General features: G+C 41.2%; 1 protein-coding gene across 2 annotated transcripts in view; it reads left to right on the top strand.

The window, feature by feature from the left end:
* The window catches only part of hdac11 (histone deacetylase 11), a 34,002-nt gene extending 15,682 nt beyond the window's left edge, over positions 1-18,320 (top strand). Inside the window, exons 5-10 of one of the 2 annotated variants that reach the window (XM_086198441.1) lie at positions 4,958-5,000; positions 6,132-6,208; positions 6,926-6,988; positions 10,724-10,820; positions 12,698-12,876; positions 16,213-18,320. In XM_086198441.1, coding sequence (XP_086054567.1) covers positions 4,958-5,000; positions 6,132-6,208; positions 6,926-6,988; positions 10,724-10,820; positions 12,698-12,876; positions 16,213-16,455 — 702 coding nt within the window. In that variant the 3' untranslated portion in view covers positions 16,456-18,320. The remainder of the gene's footprint in view (positions 1-4,957; positions 5,001-6,131; positions 6,209-6,925; positions 6,989-10,723; positions 10,821-12,697; positions 12,877-16,212) is intronic. The other variant, XM_086198440.1, reaches the window with a different exon arrangement.
* The last annotated feature ends 360 nt before the right edge of the window (positions 18,321-18,680 follow it).

Below are 18,680 nucleotides of genomic sequence, written 5' to 3'. Positions count from 1 at the left end.
TGGTATTGTGTTTTTGCTTCTAATGTGCACTTAGTATTTCTGCATTCCTCATCAATATGTTGTTGTATAGTAGTTTTTTTATGGCTTTGAACTGTAATGTAATCAGTGAATCATTGTCACAGAGCTTGCTGTCTGTTTGGCGGAGAGAAAACAGTCATACCATTATGTAGGAGAAAACTGGCAGTTGTGCAATTTAACACATATAAAAACATATATTTCACACGTTTTTGTCAAGTTAGTTGTAAATAAAATTTACAGTATATAATAATTATAATTCAATACAGTTGCTGTGGATGAAAAGAAAGGATCCGACCTGGGCCTTCAAGTGAGCTGATGGCGTCTAGGGAGTGAACCTGGGACGCTGGGATTCACTGCTGAACCCTCTGGAGGTGTCGTGGGATAATCAGCAAAACATACATGAAGGAGGGCACCCACTTGATAATCCGAAGGACGGCATCACTCATTTGAACTCCACAAAGTCTCACCGGTGCCTTAGGTGTGTATCTATCGAGGGATATCAACATCTAGTCCTACACAACAGATCTGATCATCTGGTTAACCAGTGACTGCTGTGAAAGTGCAGCTGACAACAAGGGAAAGACCTTGCGACAGCATGGAAAGACAGCTGACAGGAGGGAATAGACCCCAACGGGGCCACCTTGGACTAGCTACCCGGGGTGGCGGGATCCAGCACGAACGGTGTATCAAACCTGGCTACGAAAGATTCTAAGAAGGAAACACCCCCTGAGCCTGCGAGAGCAGGGGCAGAAGATGGCTCGTCGGCAGACAACACGGTAACGAACACAGGAACGGAAAAGACTACGAGATTGATGCTCAGCATACCTGAGGCTCAAACAACTACAGCAGGATGCAAGCTCCAGAACTATGTGGCAGGACAAAGGTTGCTTCCACCCTTGGCCTGAAAATTCACCAGGGCAAGAAAGGGTGCCTAAGGGAGGGACAACAGGGAAGTCACATCGACAGCTACTTTTTAAGAAGCAGGCTGAGTCAATCGAATGAAGTCTAGCAGCAGGACACACACCACAGTCTGCAGGACATCAACACCCCTGTCTCAGAGGAGGAAGAACAAGGCACAGGAGAGCAACCTGAGTCCAACAAATCACGTCCACAATCAGAGAAGAAGACCCCGGGGCGAAGGCCATTAGTCAACTGGCCAAAGTCCTGCGACAAGACACTGTGGAAGGTGGTCAACACTTATCTCTGCAACATCCTAGAAGGGATCAAAGGCACCACCATGAAGAAGTTGGAGAGAATGGGCAACCTAATCTATGTCTATGGAGTGGAACGGTTCGGAGTGGCCAAATACAAACGGTCCACTCCGTCAATTCCCACCAAGTCTAGAAGGCAGACAGAAATAGATCGCCTAGTCAAGGAGAGGAGGCAGCTGAAGAAGCAATGGAGGAAGGCCACAGAGGAGGAGAAGGAGGGGATAAACCTGCTGCAGGAAGAGATCCAGAGCACGCTTGCAACACTGAGGAGAGCTGAAAACCTCCTGAAGAAGCACAGAAGGAAGGAGCAAACAAGATCACGCTTCTACAAAGACCCCTTCAAATTTGTGAAGAGTTTCTTCACAAAGGAGAAGAGTGGAATTCTCTCAGTGTCAAAGGCCATCCTGGAAGAACATCTGAAAAAGTCCTGCACAGATGACTGACACCAGGAAGAAGTTACACTTCCACCTGACATGCCACCACTCAGTCCACCAGAGCATGAGCTAGACATCAGTCCACCCAGGTGGAGTGAAGTTGACAAAACTGTGCGCAGAGCAAGGGCCGCATCAGCTCCAGTCCCCAACGGAGTTCCATACAGGCTCTACAAAAACGCACCAGATGTCCTGAGATTCCTCTGGAAGCTGATGAAAGTCGTGTGGCAAAAGAAGGAGATACCAACGTTCTGAGCCAGAGGGATCCTTATCCCTACAGAAAAGGACTCATCGGAAATCGGCCAGGTCCGCCAGATCAGCCTTCTAAAAGTCGAAGGAAAAATCTTCTTCAGTGTGGTTGCTCATAGGCTGGCAGGATTCCTGCAAAGAAACAACCTGATTGACACATCAATCCAGAAAGCAGGGATCTCAGGCTTCTCAGGATGTGTGGAACATGCTAGTGTCATCTGGCATCAGATCCAGGTCGCCAAGAAGAAGGGAAAAGATTTCCACATGGTGTTTCTGGATCTTGCAAACGCCTTTGGCTCAGTCCCTCACAACCTCCTGTGCACAGCCTTCGACTACTTCAGAGTCAGCTCTTACAACCCTTGTCAAGGCCTACTTCCAGGACATCCAGCTCTGCGTGACAACAGCAGAGTACACCACGGCATGGCAACATCTGGAACTGGGAATCATGGCCGGCTGCACCATCTCCCCCTGGCCTTCACCCTGGCCATGGAGGTCATTATACGGGCCTCTTGATGGGTGGTTGGTGGACAGCGAATAAGACCTGGGTTGAGACTGCCACCGGTCAGAGCCTACATGACCTCATAGCATTGACCACGACCAAGGCTTGCACAGTACGGCTGCAAGGGAAGCACCAGTAAACATCGAGTTGGCTCGCATGAACATCAAGCTGAGCAAATCCAGAAGCATCTCCATTGTCAAGGGGAAGCTGTCAGACCACCGCTTCCACATTGGCAAGGAACCCAGTCCAACGGTCTCCGAAAAGCCTGTGAAGAGCCTGGGTCGTTGGTATGATGCCTCCCTCGAAGACAAAGAGCAAGTGGAGCAACTCAGGAAGGAGGTAGCCAGTGGCCTGGAGAACATCGACAGAACACAGCTTCCGGGCAAGTTGAAGCTCTGGTGCATGCAGTATGGACTACTTCCACGTCTCCTTTGGCCACTAACCCTCTATGAAGTTCTGCTCTCAAAGGTGGAAAAGCTGGAGAGACTGGTCACCTCATACGCAAGGAAGTGGCTTGGCCTTCCTAGGTGCCTCAGCAGCATTGGGCTCTACGGCAAAGGGATGTTACACCTGCGCATCTCCAGTCTGGCAGAGGAGTTCAAATGCGCCAAAGTTAGACTGGAGATGATGCTACTGGATTTGAGCGATCCATTTGTAGCTCAAGCGGCACCCATCCTGGCCACCAGAAGGAAGTGGACCCCGTTGGTTGCAACTGAGCAGGCAAAGGCAGCACTCAAACAAAGGGACACTGTGGGCCGAGTTCAGGAGGGGAGGAGTGGTCTTGGTCTCGGGGCCAGCACACCGGCCTGGAGCAAGGCCAATCCAGCTGAGAGGCGCAAGCTGGTGGTCCAAGAGGTACTGTACGGCGGGAAGAGGAAGCAGGACGGTGTGCACAGGCTATGTCTCAGTTAAAGCAAGGGCAGTGGATGGCATGGGAAGGAGTGGAGAAGAGGAATATCTCCTGGAAAGATCTGTGGGAGATGGAGGCATTCAGGGCGAGCTGTACCATCAGGGCTGCCTATGATGTGTTGCCCTCTCCTGCGAACCTAAGCTAGTGGTATGGTGAAGACCCCACGTGACCTCAATGTCCAAGCCCAGCAACACTGAAGCACATCTTAGTGGGATGCAAGACCAGCCTCACCCAAGGCCGTTACACCTGGCGGCACAACTAGGTGCTAAAGTGCCTGGCAGCAGCGCTGGAAAAACAATGGACAAGCATGAATGCCCTTCCTCCTTCGTCATCCCATTTGCAGCCAACACTATTTGTCTGGGAGGGGCAAGCCTGCCTCACTACAATAAGAGCTGACTCTGGGCAGCTGGGCAGAGCACAGGACTGGAAGCTGCTGGCAGACCTGAACAAGAAACTCTGCTTCCCAACTGAGATCGCATCCACCAACCTGTGACCAGACCTCATTCTATGGTCACCCTCGCTCAAGCTCGTTTACATCATAGAGCTCTCGGTGCCCTGGGAGAGTGCAGTGGAGGAGGCCTATGAGCGGAAGATGCTGAGGTATGCTGAACTCACTGCAGATGCTCAACAACAAGGCTGAAAAGCGGCGGTACGCCCAGTGGAAGTAGGCTGCAGAGGATTGGTAGCCACCTCAACATCCAGGCTACTCAGGGAGGTGGGAGTGCGAGGGAAGGCCCACAGGCAGGCAGCCAAGGACCTCTCCAGGGCTGCTGAGAAGGGGAGCCAGTGGCTGTGGATGAAAAGAAAGGATCCCACCTGGGCCTTCAAGTGAGTTGATGGCATCTAGGGAGTGAACCTGGGACGCTGGGATTCACTGCTGAACCCCCTGGAGGTGTCGTGGGATAATCAGCGAAACATCCATTAAGGAGGGCACCCACTTGATAACCCGAAGGATGCCATCACTCATTTGAACTCCACAAAGTCTCATCGGTGCCTTAGGTGTGTATCTATCGAGGGATATCAACATCTAGTCCTACACAACAGATCTATAATTCCTGTTGTTGTACCAACTATAATAATTGACTATGTGCTATCTCATAACTGCGTTACTATAACCAAAAGATGTATTATGGTATGTTTACAAAATATCTTGGCTGTAAGCTAACTTTAGCAGGCTATCTGACCATAGCTAAGCACGCTGATACCACATACAATCATGATGTCATAGAGGGTGTCTGAAACCAGTGATTTCACTTGACAACAGGTGCAAAAACCCTGAAAAGCACTTTGATGGATACAAAATTAGCTAATCCTATTTTTTATAATATTTACCAGAGATTTGTAGTTCAACAACTGATCACGTTTGAGCTTAGTCCTTTTTTATTTTACTGCTGGAAATGATCTCTCAATAAAAAGTGCTGCAGTAGCCCATTGGCTCTTACACAAAAATAGACCACAACTAGAATGCAAGGGTTTGCTGAGTTTGCTGCTGTCCAAGGCCATTGTAACGTGCCTCATAATGTCCTGTGGCTGAATTGTCATGTGTATATATGTCAATAAAATTTCACCTTTATCCATAGATCTTTTAGTATATACTGTATGTTGATCATAAATGTTGAACCATATGTGTCTTCCACAGGCAGGGAAACTGGCTGTAGACCGAGGATGGGCCATAAATGTGGGTATGTGAGTTTCCTTCATAGACACTGGTGTAGGTTACATATAAACACACTAATACCAACATCTGGTAAGAAAGTTGCACTCCTTTAACACATTAAAATTAAGTTATTTGTTATGATGGAAAAGGAAATAAGACTGGTCAACAGGTCTACAGTAGAAAAATCCTGATTTGGCTATAGATGTGTTAAATAGTATGCCATCTCAATTACTTACAAACTTGTTTCTGTAAGAACCATAGCTTAACTGAAACCCTTTTCCTAAATACTATGTTGTATAATAAACCAAGTAAAAGAAACGAAGTAAATTTGGAACACTTTAATCGGTTTAGCACACAGTAATACTGTACATTGTGGACAGACACTGTTATGTGACTTGATTTGTTGTAGATATTTCAAACATCTCCTATCATCATGGCCACAGAGATACTTCTGGGTCATGTCATTCTATGATGACTAGGGTCCATTTTAAGCTAAACTATCTATTTCAATTCACCCTTTGTTCTCCTGTGTTAATCAGTCTTTGGCTGTGACAGCCCTGTTCTAATGTCTCTTTTCCTGTCGGCTCTGTCATGTTCTTCCACCTGTTTCTTGTGTCATTCATTGAGATTGTATTTTAGTTTAGCTTTCTGTGTCAGTCTTTGCCAAATCGTCTGATTTAGATGATTTCATGCCAGTCTTCCTCTGTGTTTCATCTGTTGGACATAATTTTAGTCTTCTTAGTTTAGACAGATATTTTGTTTTCGGATTACTTGTTTGCTTGTACATCATTAAATATTGATTTAACTTGTTATGTCTGTCAGCTGACACAGCCTGTCTCCAGTCCACAGGCTTTATGTGGCACGTAATGAATGTGAGCATTGCAGGGCAGTTTTCATCTACATTAAAGGCTCTTCCAAGTGGCCATCTCCATCTCTAATGCTGCTCTACTCTACAGGCATTTTAATAATAATTGGATGGACTGTTAAACTACATAGGAACTCCTACCATTTTTATGAAGCGTGATAAAATAAATACCTGGCTATTTTATGTTTTCAATCATGGTTATTTTGAATCATAGATTTCTTCAATATGCCATCACCTGCTTGGTTTGACTGTTAGTCCTAACAATGAGCCACCGGATTGTCTGTTTCTCAGGGGGAGGCTTTCACCACTGCTCCAGTGACAGGGGAGGGGGCTTTTGTGCCTATGCTGACATCACACTTACCATCAAAGTGAGAATGATGTTCATAATTTATCTCACTGAGAATATAAACTCAAACATTGACTGTCAGAAAAAAACCTCTTTGTCAGATGAAGTTAGAGGTCTTTTTGCTTCAGGTGAGACTTTGGCTATTGTTTTCTACCAACGTAAAAAAGAAATAATTGGCACTGAGCTCTAGCTCTCTTGTTGCATGTCATCAATTCCTGCAGCTGTACACCACTGAGTAAGTTGCCGTTTGAGTTGTTCTTGAACTCAGTAGTAAATTTATGAGTATGCTGGCAGCAAACAAATGAAATTGTGTGGTTATAAGATCACTAAACGTTTGCTAGAATATTCCGACATTTTGCTGACTATAGCAGGTGGAAACACCTTAGATGTTTATAGAGGTCATGCTTTGACAATAAAAGGGAGGAAAAGGCTTGTTTGGCCTTGGGGTGGTCCAGAGCCAATGTTGTCAAATGGAAGAGCCTCAGTATATAATGCCAGTTGGAATTACATGTAAAAAAAAATTTAACAGTTAAGTTAATGTTTTCATGCAGATGAAACCCATGCAACTTAAAAACATGTCAAGGTCCTTTTCTTTCAAAGAGTTTGAGCTTACCAGGTTATTATGGACATTTCTGTGATTTTTATTTAATCATTTTACTTTGAAATCATTGCAACAATGTAAAATGTAAATGCATCATCTTCAGAGGGAAAGACATCATTTCTCCCGTTTATCTCTCAGTTTCTGTTTGAAAGAGTGGAAAGCATCTCCCAAGCAACTATCATCGATCTGGATGCTCATCAGGTGAGCCATTGTCATTACGTCTGCGTGCATTGCGACATTTATAAGTCCTTTTTTTAGTGCCATCTCTCGCTGTCATATTTTACTAAAAGTATCAAAAAAACATGTCAACCCAAGGAAAAGCTCAGTAACTGCCAGCTTTGTGTAATATTGAACTATCAATGGCATGTCTTCATGGATGTCTGGCTTTGCTAATACTCTCATATAAGTAACAGCAGCATGATCATATTTGTGATCATATTTGAACAACCTGTTAACTTAGTTATCAGCTGAGATGCCACTAACTCATTACAGTGTGGTCATTTTTGAGCAGTCTTACAATGTATCTGTTAACTGATATGCAAGGAACATTTGTTTTCTAGATTTGTATTTAGCTCTTATTACAGTCAATATCAAAACGATACATTCAAAATGGATCATATTGGGCAGCCAAAGCAAAATTCTGAAATTTGGCAAGGGAGGACTTGTCATTTTTTCCATCTGGGAAGTCCTGTGTTTGGAAAACTGCAGGTATTTTCAATATAATACGTTGCCAATTCAACAGACCAAACTATTAGCAGAGGATAGCTGGTTAATTCAGAGCCAATAATGATGTGAGTGGGTTGGCAGTTTGCTTTCAATGGGCCAAAACTTTCTCACAGCAATGATATCTGGCCCTTTCAGATTATTGCGATAATCCGACTTTTAAAATTAATGCTTTATTTCATAGTTTATCTGCAAAAACACAAAAATTTGAAGCATAATTGAAGGCTTCTATTCTCAAAAGTGCTCAAGAAAATTCAAAATGTTTTGCTAGGAATGGCCCACATGAGTGTCCAATTTGCAGAAAGGACCTGTTTCACTGAGGTAATGACACAATCTGACTTGTCAGTAGGTCCTCCTAAACTTTCACCATTACCAGTTTAAAAACGTCTCTGTCATTGATTGCCTGTTGTGACCTACTGGTCACGTTATGTTGGGATGTTACTCCTCGCACTGGGACGTGCTGTGCTTTGCATAGCTTGCTAACAGTGCTTAGATTTTGCGTGTGGAGCCTCTCTGCGATTATTTTTTTGTCTGAGAACCCAGGATGATCCATCAGTGCAGTTCTAGAATATTTATTGATGAATGGAAATTTCAATTGCGGTGAAATAATTTTATTTGTGTATACAATTTTTAAAGGCCCTCAAATAGCTCTCTGAATTACTCTCCTGCTCTACTGCTTTGTGATTCCAGAATGCTGAAAAAGCCAGCCATGTGTATTTAGCTTGAAGCTAATGGTGACTGATGACTAACAACTACAAAGCTGCCTAATAACATCCACATACAAACTGTCAAGTGCAACGTCCATATAATCCACATTGCATTGGCATGAAAACAAACAAACTATAACCCTTCTAGCTCACATGACTTCAGAGTGTCTTCTGGCTGGCTGGCTGGCTTCTGGTTGCTACTGGCTTGATTGTTAATTTAGTAGAGGACATCAAGGACAATATTAGGGTGTCATAGTGTGCCTCAAGAAAGTTCATGTGTAAAACCCAAATTTATGTTTGCGTGATGACAGGTAACAAGCTAGAACTTTGCTGTTAGTAGACCCTTACCCTCATCAGGCAGTCCCTTTGACGTCAGTGTGGCTTTTAAAATAATTATCCCTCAAACCTGGAAGGCAAAATGGACATACTAAGCCTGAAGTCCCTCAGAGATCAACCCCAGTCAGTATGGGTCAGTTACAATACCTCCTATGTCATCTCACTAAGAGTCCACTGCTGTTGACACTGATGGCCCATGACTGTTGTCAAGTCAGTTTTAAGTTATGTCCTGCTAAACACAACAACAGTTATGACACTTAGCAAATGGAGTAGAACTTCTGTTCTATAGTGGTTCCTTTGAGACTGTGATGACCAGTTGCATTTCTCTTTTGATATGGAGATTGGCATGCCACAGGTTTGAAAGCCCTGCATAGAGTGGTGAGGTCAGCAGAGAAAATTACTGGGCCTTCACTCCCATCCATTTAGGATATTTCACATAAGCACTACCTGATAAGGCCACCATCACTGCTGGGGATTGCCTCACCTCTTTCATTGACTGTTTGCCCTCTTGTCCTTTGACAAGAGGAATTGCAGCATAAAATGAAGAACTGCTGGAAGCTGCAAAAGTTTCATCCCTCAAACCATCAGTAGTCCTGAATACAAACACACACACACACACACACACACACACACACACACACACACACACACACACACACACACGTTTGCGTGGCTATAGTTATCTTTATTAGGATATTCCATTGACTTCCATTCATGTGAGCTGCCTAACGCAGACCTTAATCCTGATCCTAAACCAAAGTAATTGCTGCCATATCTTAATCCAACAACCACACTTTAACTCTTACTTTAACCAGGAAGTCAGAAAGTACACTGTGCTTCATTAGGACCATGCCATAACATGCTAAATTGATTAATTAATCAATTATTTCCACTTTTAATTTATTGACCTGAAATTGGTAGACATCTACTATATATTTGGTGTGGTGTATTTGATAATGTTGTTTCAATATTGTGCTCTCATTATCTGTCTGTGTTCCCCACTAAAAAACATTGCCTAAAATACTGTGAAAAATGCAAAATTTAAAAACTTTTAAGCTGCACTGTATGTTTCCTATATAGTTATTCCTATATAGTTAATTTATCTATGGTTCTAATTTGTTAAGCCTTCATAAAGGGGGCTTAGAATGCTCATTTCAAGGTTCATATTGGTATCCAGGGGCTCCACTTACATGATAACTGCATTATTTTTTTTTAGTCTAACCAATCAAATTTTATACATACACTCAAATGTTAGCACAAGAAGCTTTGCAACGCCCTAGTTTGCTAATTCATTCTCATACTGATGGTGAAGGAAACAGAAACAAATTGGGGTTCAGTATGATTGAGCCATGCGTAGTCTGTTTTACCTTCCTTTAACTCATTACGGAGCCCATCAGTTAATCCTATTCAAAACAAGGTTTTAGCTCCTATTACTATAACACCCTCCTCCAAGTTCCAAGTGTTACAATTCCTTGGAATCATTTGCCAATTTGCAAATGATTCCCTTATCTATTCCAGTGGGCGCGAATAACGTCATTGCGCACGTTGCATTACTTACGCAAGCTATGCCACATGTGTGGCGATGTCATTCAGCAGTGCAGCCATTAGGAAACATGGCACCCAAGCAGCACAAACACAAGTTTGGTTACATTTCACAAGAAAGGATGACAATAGGGCAAATTGCAATACTTGCAAAGTGGATATTTCATCAAAGGGTGGAAATACTACCAGTATGCAGAAACATTTGCACACACAGCATGCAATAACTTTGAATGAATGTTGCGTTTTCGATCTGCTCCAGAGTGAATCTCAACCCAGCAGCAGCGGCAACATTAGCATGCCCTCTGCTGTTAACACTGCAGGTAACTAACCAACCAAATGAGAATCAATAAGAAAATCAATAAAGAACTAAATCATTAACCAGAATAGAAAATGGAATCAGAATCGTAAAAATCTTATCAATTCCCATCCCTATTTACAAGCCCAAGAAAAGAAACTGGTGCTGGTATGACTTCTTTCTGGTGCATTGATTGCAAAAGAGAGGACCCTATCAAGACTGCTTCCAAGTTATCGATTGCCTTGTATTACATAAGACTGCAGGTGACAAAGCATGTGGTTTGAGGATGTTTAAGGAAGCAGACAGCCTCCTTGTGTTCCAACTCTGTTATAGGGTAATGGACATGAACGTGACTTCATGGGTGACGGGCGCGTGTTCATCATGGATATGTATAATCGCCACATCTATCCCAGGGATGGATATGCTAAAGGTGAGAGAGAGCACTCTAAATTTTCATTTCCAACCTAATTTTTATTTTTTTTTAATCTGCTTAAAAAGTCAAAGTGTGACTGAACTCTGACATTTTGAAAGTGTGGATAACTTTGTTCTTGAAGTGGCAATGGATAAGATGCTTGGCTATCAATTTGCTGATTATGAAATACATGTTGATTGCACAATGTTGCAGTTGCTGTCAAATGATGATATAATGATAAGGGACAAGAACAATACATTAAGTTTTATTTTATTGATTTAGATCACCATTAGCCACTGCTTGAGGAATGTCTATTCAATGTTCAAGTGACAGTCATAATTTGATTTGGAGGAATAAAATCCATTGTAAATTGCTTTCTACCAAAGAGACATATATCGAGCTCCTTGGATCCATAACAGGATAATAGCAATGGTTAGTGCAGTCAGAAATCATTTTAATCATTTCAACTGTGTATGGAACAAATGTGAACAAATAAAAACCCTGCCATTGATGTCACACATCAGTCATATTTCAGAGTGTTTTTGGTGTTAAATTCAAACTGGTGATCCAGTCAGGCTAACGTTAATCGTTACTAATGGAAATGCAAATCTGTAGTCAAGGGACAAGGTCTTTGAATGAAAGCATTTTGTTTTGTTTGTAGTCTGAGGGACTGAATTGTAGTTTTGGTCTCTTCTGCTACATTATGATGACTTTTTCTCTATATTGGGCCCCATTTGCACCTGGCATTAAAATGCATTTTTTTGTTCTTGGTTTGCAATCTGATGGTGCTTGACAACATAAAAGTACAACTGTAAATGCACCTGAGACTCATTCAGGACCACATTGAAAAAAAAAGTGTAAATATACATTCATCCATCCATCCATTTTCTTTGCCGAGTCCCCACTTGCATGTCTTTGAACTGTGGAAGGAAGACAGAGTACCTGGTGAGAACCCACACAGGCACAGGGAGAACAAGCTAACTCCACACAGAAAGTTCCTGTGCCCGAGCTGGGGCTCAAACCCGGAAACTTCTTGCTGTGAGGTGACAGTGCTAACCACCATGCTGTCCTCCAATGACAATCTGATTACAAAAAACTGAAGTTAAATGTCAAGTGTAAAGAGGGCCTGTATGTTAGTTGTGAAACAATCCAGTTGTAGTCATCAACTCTCCAACTACATGATCATATCTCAGATTGCTAACTACTGTAACTAAAACCTTCCAACTGTGGAAGGTTATGCTTAAAAGGAAGTCAAAATGGTCAAAATATGCACAAGACTGAATCTTTGGTTGTTTATGGTTGATGGGTTCTGAGATAGGGCTGAAATCAGAGAGGGGGTGATGAATTTTTTTCCCATTGATGTGTCTTCCTGTCTCCATTGTGTAGGTAATTGCATTTTGTGCTAATGTCAAGTACATGACATGATAATGATTTTTTTTTTTTTTTTAAGACTCTCACAAAGCTAATTTCAGAGCTTTGCTGTGCTGGGTTGGAATTAGAAAAAACTGCATAGTAAAAACTTAGCTTGTAGGAACCATTTAAAACATGGATGGAGTCATTTTTTCAGAGTAATTCAGACATTATGCAATCAGAATTTATTTCATGATGTATCAAAAATTTCCTCTATTGCCACTTAAACTGTGCAGAATTCTGGTGACAGATTGAGCTCTTTTTCTCTTGATCCTTTTGAGGAGGTTGAGGTTGGAATGGAGATGGAAGCTCTTAGTACGATAAAATGAATTCTTTCACTGTTGAAAGAAAGGAATTAAACTGAGTTATATGAAATACTTCAGTAATACTCAGTCTGTATGTATAAGAAGTAATCATCTATGTTCAGTGGCTTCATAATGACACACTGATGTATCATCTCTGTCTCCATCTCTGTGTATCATAAGGAGCCATTAAGAGGAAGGTGGAGCTGGACTGGGGTACTGAGGATTCAGAGTACCTTCAGAAAGTAGAGCTCCATTGTGAGGGAGCACTGAACGAGGTCCGACCAGACATCATTGTCTACAATGCCGGGACAGACATCTTGGATGGGGACCCCCTTGGAGGTCTCTCCATATCCCCACAGGTACCATCCCTGTGCTGTTCATGATACAATATTTAAATTAATTTCCTGTGAGAGTCTGCTGGTTCTTCCAGAAGTTCTCCCTCTCGAAATTCACAATTAAAAGTTTATTTTATAATGTTATAAATATTCATTTAAGTGTGATACCCATGAGCCTCAGTCAGTAGTGTTATGCAGAAGTAGGCAGTCAGAGGAATCTTTTGTAGTTGTCATACATCAAAAGTTTGGCTTCATTCATCCAAAACTGCCCGAGAATGCCACACTTCATTGAACACAATGTCACAAACTCAAAATACAAACAAAAGCGTTTATATGCCATACAACAGCTCAGAGCTGTAATGGACAAGAATATGTTAAAACCACTGACAAAGGAAGCTGATCAAGTTCCCACAGAGAAACCCCTGAGAAAATGTTAGCCAGATGCCTATGAAAAAAAGATGAAACACATCACCAAGTGGATTAAACATGCTGTGTCTATCAGCAAGAGAGCAAACTTTACATTATGTAAGAAACAAAGTTTTGATTTTTGCAAATTAACAATTACCTTATAGCAATCAACTGTTACATCGATCCAGGTGAGGTCACATCATATAATAGAATATCATAGAATAGAATAACCTGGTCCCGGATGGGTCCTGATCCTTAACTTTGTGGTTCTGCTTTGTCCAGGCTTTAGTTTTAAGATACTTGACGGCTCCAGTCTGGGTCCAGTAGATTTCCATGTCTCTTGGGGTTGGGGTATGAATTTTTGGACCCAAGAAGACCTTTACTTTGAACATTAACACCAGAATTTAATACTATGATACTGAAATTAATGGGAAGCCAGTGCAGGTAGGACAGACTTGATGTTATGTGTCTTCTTACTTTTTGTGGCTAAACACTGAGCAGCTGCATTCTGGACAGAATAGAGAGGGTTCATGAAGTTTGATTAAGACAAGTAGAAAGTGCTTTGTGGTAGTCCAAATGAAAGGAAATAAAAGCATGTATCATCATCTCCATCTCTGTCTTGGACACCATTGATCTCAGTTTTGCTATGTTTCTGGTAAGCTAGCAAGCTGGGCAACATGCTCGTCCAAGGACATGGCCTGATTAAAGATGATACAAAAGTTGTGGATATTATCTCTCACAAAGATGACAAGTGGTCACATTTGCTGCTACTTTTAAGAAGTAGTGTTTTCTGGAGCAATTATGAGATCATCTGTCTTATTATCATTCAATTGATGGAAGTTTTTGTTTATCCACAACCTAATAGCATCCACACAGTCTTATAATTGATATTATGAAAAAGAACAGTGCAACTGAAAGCTGTCAGCATAAAAATGATAATAAATACCAGTGTAATGATTAATAAATGCTCCAAAAAGTAACAGATACTGGCAAAAGAGCATGGCTCTAAGAACAAAACCTTGGGGAACATCGTATGACAGAGATGCTGGATGTGACATGAACTGACCCAACAGATACAGAAAAACTCCTGTCAGCAAGGTAGAATGTGAAGCAATCTTAAGGCTGACTCGAAAATGCCAAGCAGTTTGTTCACCTTTTTAAAAGAAGAGTGTGATCAACAATATCAAAAGCAAAGCTCCCACTTTGCACCTGCATTTTTTTGGACCCAAGAAGAACTTTACTTTGAATATTAACACCAGAATCAAATGTTTCAACACGAATTGTGCTGTGTTTTTATCTCTATATCTCTTTGTGTGAAGCACGATCCCCCTTAAACAGGATTCAAAGCTTTGCAGTGTTGCCTCATTCATCCATTCACTCTCACACTCATACACGGACGAGCCAAACGGCTCAACAGGTTCAATGTCTTCGATGGAACCAATACCGCCCAAATTTCTTTGTAGCCACTCTACTGTCTGAGCCATTTTTGACTTTGACCAAAAAATACATGTATATTCTAACACAATTTCTCATCAAATGTCTTTTCAGGACCCCATGTTCCTTACATATAAACCTGCCACTTTACAACTCTAATAAATCAAGGAGTGCGTCTTTGCTCTCAGATTAAGATGGAAGGTTTGACAGATATGAAACTGACAATCAGACTGTTTCTGCTTTATTTAGAAACGGGTACAAAAAGGAGGATTTCTGCATTCCTTAAGCCTTCTTTAACTTTCCTCTGTTCAGAATCAGAAACTATTCAACTGTGCTAAGTGAAGCATTTTGGTTCATCAACAAATAAAAGTCAGATATCATAAATTTGTGACTTTTTCTTAACTTAACTTTGCTGTTAGTTCTACATGTCGGCTGTCAAATATTAACACATTTGCAGGTGTATTCCTTCTATTCCTACTCTCCTTAAATAGCAATAGTTCCTATTTCTTCAAGTTATCATAATCTTACTTCAGAGTTTTGTAACAGGGAGAATATGTCAAAGTAGAATTGGCAGCTGGTCAGGTCAAGTTAGTATTTCACATAGCTCATTTGGAAATGAGGAAACTTGACTGCTGAACCAGGGCTTATCCAAACTAGCCAAATGTGGGTTTATTATGTCCTGTGTGCAGTTTTTCTTTCCAGTGATCCAACAATTCAGACAATAACCAGAGAAAATACAATGGATCTGAAGTATTGGTTTGTTGGGATGGGATTACTCAGTGTCTTCAACTAAGATGTTCTTAATGTCTTCCTAACACTGTCTCTTCACTACCAAACTACAAGTTTTTGTTTTTACAACAGCTGAGCAGAATTAGTCAGGTCAAGTTTGAAAATGTATACAGTAATATGTGTGTGTGTGCGCACGCGTGCGTGTGTCAGGTGTCGGGGGTGTTAAAAAGTCAATGAACATCAAGCTTCATTAAAGAAGGCTTTCTAATAAAAAATTTTCACATAAATCACATTAGAAGTAGGATTATCTTCCCATAGACTTCTAAATTTGATTTCTTTCTGCAATCCTGATTTCATCCTTTTCAGAACACTGGAAAGTATGCAGATTTAAGGCATTTATCGGATCAAAAAGCTTTTATTCATTCAATATAGAGTAGTGGTGTGCTTCAGCCTCTTGTGGGTTGAAATGGGTATAAAAACACGAAGAATTATCTCAGCAAAACTTGTTTAAACAGGAAAGAAAACCAATGTGCTCTGGAGCTCTGTAACATCATTTATACCAACAGTGTATCTTTCTTTCTGACTTCTTCTGTGTAACTGCAAGGATCTTGACACTCAGCTGTAGAGTAGTGAAATATGGGGATGGGTGGGTCTCCCCTCCCTAAAGTAGGAAGCGTTTTTTAGATCTAGATGATATCACCAGCAACTTGCCCCAAGTGTGAGAAGTGACTGATCATATTTGAATGTAGATAGACTTACAAAAATCCTCTCTCTTCTCTTGTCTGCCAGGGCATTGTAATGAGAGATGAGCTCGTGTTCAGGGCTGCGAGGCAACGGGGCATCCCCATACTCATGGTAACATCAGGAGGATACCAGAAAAAAACAGCCCGTATCATTGCTGACTCCATCCTCAACTTGCAGCAGCAGGGCCTGATTGGAACAGAGGTGCTTGAGGGGGAGGGATCATCACCAATGATGACCAGCATGATGTGTCTCCCTCGATCAACTAGATCACCTTTCACTGCTGTATGAATCCTGGGATCAACAATCTCATGTGTGGCCTCTGAGACTTCTGAAGTAACTTCTTATGAGGAATTAGTGTGTGAGAACAGTGATGAAATCATATCATTTTTGTCACACAGGAATTTTTCCGCATGTATTGACGCATAAATAAATGCTCTAGGGCAGGGGTCCCCAAACTTTTTTCTGTGAGGGCTACATAACTTTTCCCTTCTCTGATGGGGGGCCGGGCTCAGTTTGTAACAGAAAAAGTGTGACGATCGCAGGGGTGCCTAAACATAAAAATGTATTGTTTTCCAGAAAGCCACACAACCAAATAACCCTCTCTGGGTTCTTCACAGAAAAAAAGTCAGGAAATATATAATGACACTACCAAATAACCCTCTCTGGGTTCGGGTCTAGGATTTTTTTCTGGGGGTTGCCAGATAGGGGCACAGACTGCAGAAGGGTGGAATAGAATGTCACGTTCCATGCGTGTATGAAATAGTTACTGACTGTGTGTTCACACCAAGCGGCAATGCAAATTTTCGCGTCGCTTTATTCGCGAATGACGCGAATATAAACATTTTGATCCAGTGATCAAATTCACGCAAATAAAGCGACGTGAAAATTTGTGTCGTGTTTGGTGTGAACACACCTTAATAGTTAATAATGAAAATAGTTCATAGCTAGCTATCAATTTTATCATCAAATACAAATACACATACAGTATATGGAAAAAAAAATCTAAATGCGTCTCTGGTATTGTTCAGGGGGCCGGGCCAAATGTGGAGGTGGGCTGTATCCGGCCCACGGGCCATAGTTTGGGGACCACTGCTCTAGGGAATAGTCATTCAAAGAGTCAAATTATGCCAAAATATTAAGCTTCCTCTGACTTCCCGCCGATGTCATAAGTTCTTTCATGCTACAGACAGACCTGTTTCAATATGTGGGTGACAGATGCATTTTGTCTTTAATTTGTGTTTGGGAAGAGTTTTACAGAGCTGTTATTTTATCTCAGGAAATGTAATAATGCATTTCATTAATAGTCTTTTGAATCAAATGCATTGGAGGAATAATAATTATCCTCAATTTCAGCTTATTTATGAAGGAGAAACTTACATTCCTTCATCCTCACTGATAATTGTTTCATTGTTTTTCTTCTTTTCCAGATATTAACAATGTGTCGTTAATTGCTATCAACCACTGAGGGTTTTTTGTACTTATAATTTAAATTTGCTCTAATTTGTGCTCTTGAAATTTACTAGGAGTCCAGTGTCACTGGAATGCATGTGCATAAGGGTTTGAACTAATTTTAAACACTAAAATATGTGACTCTTAGCACTTTATCTGATATATGTTGAAACTAAAATTGTTAAAAAATTGCTGCTTCTATTGTATTGTGTCCAAACCCTGAGAAGTGTATATCACTTACTGAGTTCACCAATATTGTTAAGCTTTTGAAAGGATTTTTAATTCTGACTGGTTTGCTGAAAAAGGACACAACAGTCCCACAATATTGTTTGCTACGATACTGAAGCCTAAACTTTAAAGATTCAGTACAGTGAAAAATGTTCAAATAAGGCCATTCCTTCTCAATCTACTGATATGTGTGCTTCGAGAAGTTGCACTAAAACAGTTACATAACAAAAGAAGCAATACATCTGAAGCTGAAAATGTCATTAAAATTTGATAGTAACAGTTTGATGGAATTAAACCACTGTAGTATCTCTCAGAAACATTTGTGGTTTTAGAGGCTTTGGGAATGATTTACAATTGAAAGCTTCATGATTAAAAGTTCAAAGAGTGATAACTGACCTGTCTCTGGATATGGTGTGTTCTATGTACATCATGTTGGTAATGGTGGTCTGGGGGAAAATGCTTTATGGTCAAAAAAGGATTTATTTGCTGTACCTACGCATCTTATTTCCAAGACTGCAAGGGAGGAGTCATTATCTTTGTGTTTGGAACTTGGCATGTGACATCGGATCCACTGATCAAGGTCTAGTCTGCAGTTGCAAACACAATGGCCTCTGACTTCCTTTCATTCCACTTTTCAGGCTGTCTGAAAAAAAAAAAGTTGGTTGCTTCTACACGGAGAATATCTTGGGGCTCATTTGCCCTCGTTGGCTAAAATGAATCATCAATTTAAATAATCCAAACTTGTATTAGACAGTTGAATGATATCTGCCTCACCCACTCAAATTAAAATGGGGAGTTCAGCTGAAAGGAGAGAAATTAGGAATGATTTATGCCAG

Source organism: Aulostomus chinensis, chromosome 3, assembly GCF_037954235.1.
Source record: "Aulostomus chinensis isolate RoL2024-O1b breed Wild chromosome 3, RoL_Achi_v1.0, whole genome shotgun sequence".
Classification (NCBI taxonomy): Eukaryota; Metazoa; Chordata; class Actinopteri; order Syngnathiformes; family Aulostomidae; genus Aulostomus; species Aulostomus chinensis.
The sequence above is the reverse complement of the archived record's forward strand: the minus strand, read 5'-3'. Positions and strand labels throughout refer to the sequence as shown.